The sequence below is a fragment of the Petaurus breviceps genome, unplaced genomic scaffold (assembly GCF_028583685.1).
Source record: "Petaurus breviceps papuanus isolate PSGF00001 unplaced genomic scaffold, PetGlider_PUasm1.0 90977, whole genome shotgun sequence".
Taxonomy (NCBI): domain Eukaryota; kingdom Metazoa; phylum Chordata; class Mammalia; order Diprotodontia; family Petauridae; genus Petaurus; species Petaurus breviceps.
In genome coordinates this window covers 27,433,716-27,443,956 of record NW_027187391.1, presented here as the reverse complement: position 1 = coordinate 27,443,956, position 10,241 = coordinate 27,433,716, and the positions used below count along the sequence as shown (strand labels likewise).

The 10,241-nt window shown below is 34.1% G+C and overlaps 1 protein-coding gene across 1 annotated transcript in view; it reads right to left on the bottom strand.

Moving 5' to 3' along the window:
* Positions 1–8,538: 8,538 nt before the first annotated feature.
* LOC138153178 (polyubiquitin-like) overlaps positions 8,539–10,241 on the bottom strand; it is a 50,469-nt gene continuing 48,766 nt past the window's right edge. The window contains exon 3 of the mRNA XM_069077332.1: positions 8,539–8,942. Coding sequence (XP_068933433.1) covers positions 8,539–8,942 — 404 coding nt within the window. The remainder of the gene's footprint in view (positions 8,943–10,241) is intronic.

The window sequence follows — 10,241 nt, the reverse complement described above, 5'->3', positions numbered from 1 at the left end:
TGGGAAAATTTACCAGATTCCATTTTTAGTAGACAGTAAGAAAAAGGATTATACTACAAATAAGCCACACTTGATTCCTACGTATCATTACTCACATTAAAAATGTCAAGATATAAATAAATTACTGTCAGAAACAGCTACACTATCGAAACTTATTTGCATTCCAGAGTGTTTCTTCAGTGATGTACCTTAGAAAATGAGTTTGAACTCCACATAGAAATGTATTGTTTATGCCCTGTGTCATGTTGATCTTTTTATTTACTAGAATAATTTATTAGTACAAACAGAACTTGTGTTTGTTGGACTTTCTAACATCCTTTCTCTTCTAAAGGACAGTTACAATATTTCAACATTCTACCTAAGATAATTTATCATAATGACATTGTATGAGTAACAAATGTTACATTTGGAGCAAACAACCTTCATTTTAAAATTTATTTATTTTTACATCACTTCCCCTGGCCCCCAACATATCTTCTCTCTACCTTTTTCTTCCAAAAAGCTATTCCTTATAACAAAGGGAAAAAAGGGAAAAAAAAGAAAGTTTCATTTAAGTCTCACCAAACAAGTCTAACATTTTATGGGGTGTCCCATTTGCATAGTCTACTAATTTTGTAAAGAAGGGAGGGTGGATATATTCTCATATCTCTTCTTTGGAGTCTAGCTTGGTTACTATAATTTTAAAGTTTAGGTTCAATTTTCATTATTATTACAATCTTTGTGTACATTGCTTTCCTATTTCTTGCTTCACTTTTTATCATTTCATATATCTTTCCATCTTCCTCTATAGTTTTTACATTCATCAGTCTTTTTAAAATAGCAATACACACACACACAGAGCACAATTTCTTTAGCAGCTACAAAATAAATGGATTTCTACTTTGCTTACAACTCAACTACTATAGAAAGTGCTACTATGAATATTTTGAAGTATAAAGGATCTTTCTTCCTGTCTTTGACTTTCTAGGAGTAGTATCTTTCAGTTTAAAAGAGTGAACATTCTAGTCACCTTCTAAGCATAATTCCAAATAACTTTCCAGAATATTTAGGCTAATTAACAGCCCCATTAATACTATATTAGTGTACCAATATTTCTACAACCCTTATGATATTTCCACTGAAGTGAAACCAAATAATTATTTTAATTGGAATTCATTTTATTAGTGATTTGGAGCAATTTTATATGGTTGTTTAGTTTATAATTTTTCCTTTGAAAATTGTTGATATTCTTTGACCACTTATCTACTGGGAAATAGTTTTTGGTTTTATATATTTGCATTAGCTCTCTATATATCTTGAATATAATAGCATGGATATTTCATGCAAAGATTCCCCCTCCCCCACAATCTACCACTTTTTTTAATCCTACTTGTATTGATTTCAATCATGTAAGAGCTGTTGAATTTCATGTGATCTATATTATTCCTTTTCTTTTTTATCAAATTTATTCCTTGTTTGTTTATGCAACATTTTATTAATCATGGATGGGAAAGTTACCTGATCTGGTCTTCCTCTACTCATTTTATGGTGAGACTTTTAATACTCTGGTCATGTATTCATTTTGAGTTCATTGTAGTATATGGTATAAGATACTGGTTCAAAACAAACTGCTTTCCAGTTTGCTGAGCAATTCTTAACCTTTAAATAATGCTTCATGAAAGTATATGTATATATATATATATATATATATATATATATATATATATGTATACACATGCATGTGTGCATACACCCTCACACATATAAATTCACACACATATGTTCAGATTTGTCAGCATGAAGTTGAGTTCAATTATTTCTTTTTCCTCTTTATCTAATCTGTTCTCTGATCTATACTTTTTTAAAGTATCAAATACTTATAAAGATTATTGCTTTATTGTACAATATGAAATCTATAGAATTTATTTTCTCTTCATTCCTATTTTTTATTGTCTTTCTTGAGAATCTTGATTATTTTTCTCCAAATGTATTTTATAATTATTTTGTCCAGTTTGTAAAGTACTTTAGTTTGGTATAACATTAAGTCTTTAACAATAATTTTGTTAGTTATCATCAGTTATATTACATTTCCATGGACTAGGCACAAATACTTGGTTATCCTACAGTTGCTTAATTACTTTGATTATTTAAAGTTATTGTGTTATTATACATACAAACACACACATATATGCATATATATATTATATATGTAAAGTCTTGAGAATGTCTTGGTAAATCGACTCCTAAATATTTTGTACATTTTGTAATTATTTTGAATAATACTTTACATTCTTTCCTTCTAGATTTTGCCATAAAAAATACTGTTAATTTTTGTCAATTCATTTTATATGTTATTTCTTTACTAAATACTGAAATTTAAGGTCAATTAGTATCTTTGTTGTTTCTCTAGGGTTTTCTAAGTAAGCCATTGTGTCAGCTAATAGCGATAGTTTCATTTCCTTTTAGACTATCTGTATGCCTTTAATTTCTTTCTCTTGTTAAATTTCTACTGCTAGTGTATCTGGGAAAATGTCAAACAATATTTGAGAAATAGAGTATCTATGGAAGGAGCAACACTCTTAGGACCCTTTTAAGAAAGTTAGGCTTTTTTCCTCTTAAAAGTATGCTTGAGATTTCATTATTTCAGTAAACTAAGGCACAGGTTGAGAGGTTCTAGAATTTTTCTCAAGCTTCTGGCCAAAGACTATAGCATGATCATCACTAGCCTAGGAGTCCTGTACCCAAATGAATCAATGTTGTGTCCTTAAAGAATAGCCTTCCCTCATTCTATAGCCCCTTCCCTTAACCATGACTAAGAAAACCAGTTTTTGATATCTGTTAACTGAACCATCAGTTTCTCATTTCATTCTAATCTTTAACTTCAGGCACCAACCCAGCACAAACCAGTCTTGGCCTCTTATAGCAGTCTATTTATTCCTGCATGTATCATGAAAATTTATTGTGTTTTGCCATCACATAAAATACTAACTTTGTGCTCTAGATATATACAGTTCTATCCTATTTTTTTAAAAGGTATCTTTGTATATCTGTGCTTTTTAAGGGTTCTAGCACAAGAATTGTTTCTCAAAAAATTTTACCTGAATCTATTGATAAACTCATGAGCTTATAGATATATTTGTTTCTAATGTAATTATTAATGCAGATTATTTTTCTAATGGTGAGCTATATTCATATCTCTATCATAAATCCTATTTAATCAATATAAATATATTAGATATGGTGCTGCCACACTTTTTGATAAACTTTTATTTAAAATGTTTGAATTTCTATTTATTAGTAATGAGGGTCCATAGTTTTTTTTTTCTTTTTTATCTTCTGGTTTAGTTGCTAGAACTATATTTTTTTCATAAACAGAGTTTGGTAGAGAATTTTTTCTTAATTTTTAAGAACTTATACAGTTTGCATCATAATTACTATATAAAAATGGATCTTTCTTTAAATCCATATGGAACAAGTGTCCCTCTTTGAATGTCCTTTTATTGCTAGTTCAATTTTTTTTCTGTCAATGGATTCTTTAATACCTTAATCTAGTATTCTGTTAAGTGTTATATTTTTTCTACAATCCTCTACTTCTTTCCAATTCTCAATTTTTCTGACATGTATCCATGTATGATACTTTGCTTACAATGCAATGCTTTTCTTTGGTGACTGAATTTATATGCACCTCCACCCTGGAGATCAATGGTAATGGTATAATCTCAAATTAAAATGCTGTTTCTAATAAGGCAACATATTAGTTCAGAGCAAGAAATTTTTCTGAATGTCCACATGCTTATTAGCCCTATGATTCAATATGTTAACACTAAGATCATCTAATCCAAACACATAATTTGACAGATGAAACTGAGAGCTAGAATAATGGGGTGATTTATGCATGTTCAGGCCCTTTCTAATAACCCTCACCTTGCTGTCTCATTCATTTCAATTTAATAAAAAATCATATAAAACACAGAGCATCACTCAGTGGAGTAACTGTGACAGGCAAAATTTTTTTAAGTCTTTTCACTTGTATGTTATTTAACTTTTTACAAGGATTCCAGAATGCAATTCTGGCAGTAGAAGCAAATGTAAGCAGAAAGTTATATGTATCTAAAATCAGCCCTTTCATCTGGACATGACCAAAAAAGTGTAATTCATAATTGATAAAAAAAAATAAAAAAACACTCACAAAATTCTCACTTTAAAAATGTTTATCTTCACATATATTATTCAGACATTGCCATGATTTCAGAACAAAATTATTTCTAAATACAACTCAGGAATGCTTTTCTACCAACACATTTTGAATATCATGGTAAACATTTAAGTTTTGGGTTCCCAACAAGATTTGCTGAAAGAGTCTCCTTAACTTCTGTAAATTACAAAATAGATAGCTGTTGAGTGGTGAGAGACATAACAGGTACTGCTGGGGCAGCATTTGCAATTTCCATTTAACTTATTTGACTGGTTGTCCAGTTTTTGAGTGTTTTTATTAGATGCAATTGAAGCATATATTGAATATATACTCAAAGAAGACTGTGCTAGGCACTGGGGATCTCTAACCAAAATGAACAAGAAGTCCTCCCTCTGAAGAAGATAATATTGTTCTGGGGGAAACAATCCATAAATAAAGAGAACTAACAATTAGAAGAATCAAGAGAGGCTTACTATTGGAGGTAGCATGTAAATGGAAACTTAATGAAAGCTGGAGTTTTTAAGAGGCAGGTGAGGAGAGAGTACACAATACTCATGGAAAAAGAGAAGGAATTTGAATGTCAAGTTTAGGACAAATCAAGAGACAACAAAAGATAAGTAGATAATACAGAAACAGGTTTTGACTTGGAAAGATTTAGAGATCTAAAGAGACAGACTGAAAGAAATGGAGACAAAATGAGAGAGGGAAGGACTGAGAGGCAGGAAATCTTGAGAGGTAGAGAATGCTATAAGAATGACAAGATTGAGAGGCAGAGAAAGACAAGAAGAGAAGCAAAGACATGCAAAGAGAAATAAAGCAACAGAGAAACTTTACACTCAATATCTGATGCTGGCTGAGAAAATAAAATATTATTCCTGACAAGGATAGATGTATAGATAACTCAGCTAAAATTTACAAAGTAGGTCAGAGATTGCATCTTAATTTAGCCAACTCTTCCAAAAGCAGAAATATCAAAACATTAGTATTTTTTGACACACACTTGTACAAATACAAACGATAAATAAATAGACTGATGAAAGGAAAAATATTGGGACCAACACACTCACTCAGCACTACTTTCAGAACACATGATCGTTATTATGAAAGCTTTTTATTATTATAATATTATCATTATTATGAAGCTTTTTAGTGATACCTAGCTTAAGCCTGCCAGATTCAATGCAACAAACATTTATTAAACTTTCTATATACAAAGCAATGTCTTAGAATAAGACACTCATCCTGACTTCAATAATATTATAATCTAATAGGATAGATGAAATATAGATATAAAATCAGCACACAAGAGAGGTACAAAGTGGGGTAGCTATGTGGCACAGTGAATAGAGCCCTGGTCCTAGAGTCAGGAGGACCTGAGTTCAAATCCAGCCTCAGACACTTAACACTTACTAGTTGTGTGACCTTGGGCAAGTTACTTAATCCCAACTTCCCTGCCTTCCCCCCTCCAAAAAGAAAAAAAAAGAAAGGTATGAAGTGATATAAGTGGAGGGGAAAATTGCTTTTATTCAGAGAATACCTACTTTATAACACCACCTGAGCTCTCATGTAACCTATTTACAGATGGAAGAGGGTTAAAGCATTCCTGTATTCATATGCAATGTCAAGCAATGGACTTTGTCCAAGATGCATATGAATATTTAGATCTAAGGGTACACATACCATCTCTTACAAACATTCTTGGCCTCCTCAGCAAGAGAGTTAACATCAGTAACTTAAACAGAAACAAAACCTCATAGAAGAGAGGTAGGGGGAGATTGATGATACTGAAGTCTTTGGATCATATAGCTCTTAGTATGTGGCTATGTAAGGACCTAGAAAATATTCTATGTGGATTCTAGATGGAGGTAAGTGAGCTGCTGCTTCCCACCTACCAAGCTGCTACCCAGTAAGGTTACAGATCTGTGCTTTATCCACTATTCAACCTTATTCATCATGCCCATCAGAAGCATCCACATCTATCCAGGCCTTAGCTTCTGTAGTGGTATAGAACTTGTCCATAAGCCATGATTCATCCACCCATTGGACCTTCCCAATATAGATGAGGCAGTTACATGAGACAGCTCCCTGAGTTGGAAGAAAGGGGAAGAGATATATTCAGATGTGAAGGTGATTTAAAAACAAACAGAAATAAAAACATACCAGTTGATAAAAATGTCTTGTCACCAGGTAGCTAAATGTAAAAATTATCCCTATCAACTCCTCTGTCCTCTCCATACTTGCTGCTTCACTATAAAATTATTAAGTAAAATATTTAAGTGTATTAATTGAATTTCACATGTCATTTCACAGATGACCATGAATTTGGCATTAACTCGGGTTGAACCTAATATCTCATTACTCAATATCTTTGAAGTGCTTTTCAAAATAAAAAAAAACTTATTTTCAAAGAAAAAAGGAAAGAAATGAATTTTATTTATATGTTTATATTAACTGAGTCTCAATTAATTGTGGTAATGGAGAACAATGCAAAAAAAAAAAATTGGAATCTCTGACTCTTCTCAAACCATCCTAGCCCAGACCTCTTCCCTCCCAGTGAGGAGGGAGAAAGGATCTGTGAACAGCTCCTGCCCATCACAACTTCCTAGAGCTTTAACTTTCACTGGAGTTGTTGACCTCAACCTAACTCCTGAATTTGAAGTCAACAGATGAGATTCCTTTCAGAGGTGGCTTCTACATACAGCATGAGATAACCAATAGACATCCCATGTACTCCATTAGTATATTTGTAAAGTCAGGATAAAGTGAGACAGGTACTCTCAGGTGGACCCAACTGTGGCAATTTTAAAAGAGAATATCACCAAGACTCCCACAGGATAGGCCGGCATGAAGGAGTTATGGTCTGAAATCTTGGAGGTAATATTCATCATCATGAGATAGCAGATCCATTTGAATTCAAGTCTGAGCTAAGCAGAAAATAATCTCATTGAAATAATTCACGCTGAAGCATTAAAACCTCACATGAAAGCTTAACTCCAGGAAGAGTACAGGCACATGTTATATAATCTTGTTAACGCAAATCCATCTTTATATTGAGGAGTTAATTTTTGATCAAGAGGCTTTCTCCCAAATGCTGCTTGCTATTCCTTTCCCAGTTTCACATGCTTTTTAGAACAGGGCAATTTGGCAAACATTCCTAAAAGCTTGCTGATCCTGGTAACCAAGTCAGCAAGTGAGGAAAAAAAACATTATTTGTATTTTTTTTTATTCTCTCTCTCTTCCCGTCCCTCCCTCCCTCTTTTTCCCAAGCTTTATTATCATAAAATCATTATGTGAAAGGGAACTCAGATATCATCTATTCCCATCCTCTCATTTTACATATAAGGAACTGAGGCAGTGGGTCTTGCCCAAAGTCACAAAGGTAATAAGCATCAAAGACAACATCTGAAATTAGTTCTTTTCCATTGATCCAACTACTCTCAAATTGCTAAGAATCTGTGATCCTCTTCTACATAGGATCTTAGGGTACTACAAGGAAAACTGAAATGAAACTAGCATTTATATAGCACTTTAAGGTTTGAAAATGTTTTACATATTTTATCTCAATTATTACTCACAATGACCATGTGGAGTAGGTGCAATTATTACTCCCATTTTACAGATGAGAAAACTGAGGATGAGAGAAGTTAAGTAACTTGTCCAACATCACACAACTAACAAATATCTGAGGAGAGATTTGAACCCAGGTCTACCTGACTTTAAGTCTGGTGTTGTCATTCACTTCTCCACCTAGTTGATTCCTAGGCATCTTAATTACCATTAATTATTTAATTAAGGGTCACTAGTTAATGACATCATTAATTGCCATTTTCCAAACAAGCCTTGAGCTTTTCTAGCTCTGTAACTTTGCTCTTAACTTTCTGTCATCTTGTATATTCTCTCTTCCTATCTGTACTTACTGATGTTTTTCTTACCTTTTAAGATCTAGCTCAAATGTTACCTCCTCCACACCTGCCCAAGTGATGCCCTTATCCACAGACACTGTTCCCTTTGTTTTTTAAAACTCCTAGAGTACTTCATTACATACTATCCTAGAGTATCCTCCTAACACAAAGGACCTGGGTATTGCTATTTTTTTCCTGAACATTTCCATCAATCTTAACCCAGAAACATCTCAAACTCAGTATGTCCAAAACAGAATTCATCATCTTTCTCCCTAAAACCACCCCTCCTCTACTCTTCCCTATTTCTCCTGCTGTAATAACTACCCCTCTTACTTATTCTTGTTTCTTCACCTCCTTCCCCAAGTCTAAGTCTCATTGATTCTACCTAAACAACATTCCTAAGACATCTCCCCTTCTTATACATGTTGTTGTTGATTAGTCATTTCAATCTTGTCCAACTCTTCATGACCCCATTTGGGTGTTTTCATCAGATAAGGTGCCACCATCTTCTAGCTGCTTGCCTGCAAAGATGAGCCTTTGCTGATCTGGAGAGATGCCCTCTTTGTCTTGGATTTTGGCCATGACATTCTCAATAGTGTCACTGGTTTCCACCTCCAGGGTGATGGTCTTGTCTGTCAAGGTCTTCATGAAAATCTGCATGCTAACTCTAAGACACAGGACTAGAAGAAGAGTGGATTCTTTCTGGATATTGTATTCAAACAGGGTGTGGCCATCTTCCAGCTGCCTGCCTGAAAGGATGAACTTCTGCTGGTCAGAAGAGATGCCCTCTTTGTCCTGGATTTTGGCCTTGACATTCTCAATAGTGTCACTGGGCTCTAGCTCCAGGGTGATGGCTTCCTGACTTCCTGACCCAGAATTTTATCCACTGTGTCACCTAGCTGCATCATCATCACCATAATGCAGGCCCTCATCACTTCTCACTTGGATAATTGTAATAGACAGCTAATTGGTCTCTTTATATTGGCCTTACAATTGAAAAATATATTTCATTTTCATTCCACATTCCTCATAGCTTATTATTTCAATAATCATAACAAGGAACATACTAGATACCTCATTACCCTTCTCAAAAACTTCAGTGTTTCCCTATTGCCTTTGAAATAAAATACAAACCCTTCAGCCTAGAATCTAAGTCCCTACACAACTTAGTTACAATCTTCTGCTGCCACCTCCCCCCACCCAACTTAGGTCCAATGATTTTGAGTGAAATAGACTTTAGAGTTCTTCTATTCTAATACCCTTCATTTATAGGTCAGGAAACTGAGGCCTAGACAAACAGTTCTAAGTTTACAAAGGGAATAAGTGGATTTGAACCTGGTTCCTCTGACTCCAAAATCAGTGCTCTTTCTATAGCACCATACTGCCAACCTTAGTTTTTATTAATTTCCTCCTTGTACCCTATTTCAATCAAACTCAACACTCAATCTCTTGTTTGTGTACAATTGTATTATGTACTATCTTCTCTTCCCTGCTCCTTAGAATCCATATCTTCCTTTAAAGCTCATCTTCGGTATGTAATGGGAATGGGAATTTGAAGATCTTCCCTGCTCCTTAATAGACCTAGTGGGAATTTGAAGACCTTCCTTGCTTAGAAAGTAAACTCTGCCCCCTAATAGACTGAATGTAGTCACATAGAGCCTGTGGTGGGAGGAGTTTGCTGAAGGGTGCAGCAGAGACACAAGGAAGCTGAGAGTCAGAGCTAGGGAGACTATGGGAGAGAGAGAACTCTTAGTCAAGGAGTTAGTGAGGTTTGTGAGTAAATATTGATCTTGTATTGGTTTGTGGGAAGGCTAAAGGATGCTGTGGTTCTCTGTGTTGTTATGGCTTGTTAATTTCTTTACTACTATGATGGAATAGGCTTACTGGTTTGGGGATTTAGTCTTCTGGTATCTAAATAAATGCTTTGTTTGGTTCTGTCTTCTATATGGAGAATCTGTTATATTTTACAATCGAGCACTATATGGGAATATTTAGTCATGGTCAGTGCTGTAAATATTGCACTGGCACTACAAGGTGTCATATATTAGATGAAACCTTCTAATCTCAATTGTTCATGCTCTAAACCTCCTCAAATTACCTTGAAGTTACTTATATGTATAAAGCACAAGAGAGCTAGTGTGATATAGAAGCTGGTATGTTTGACC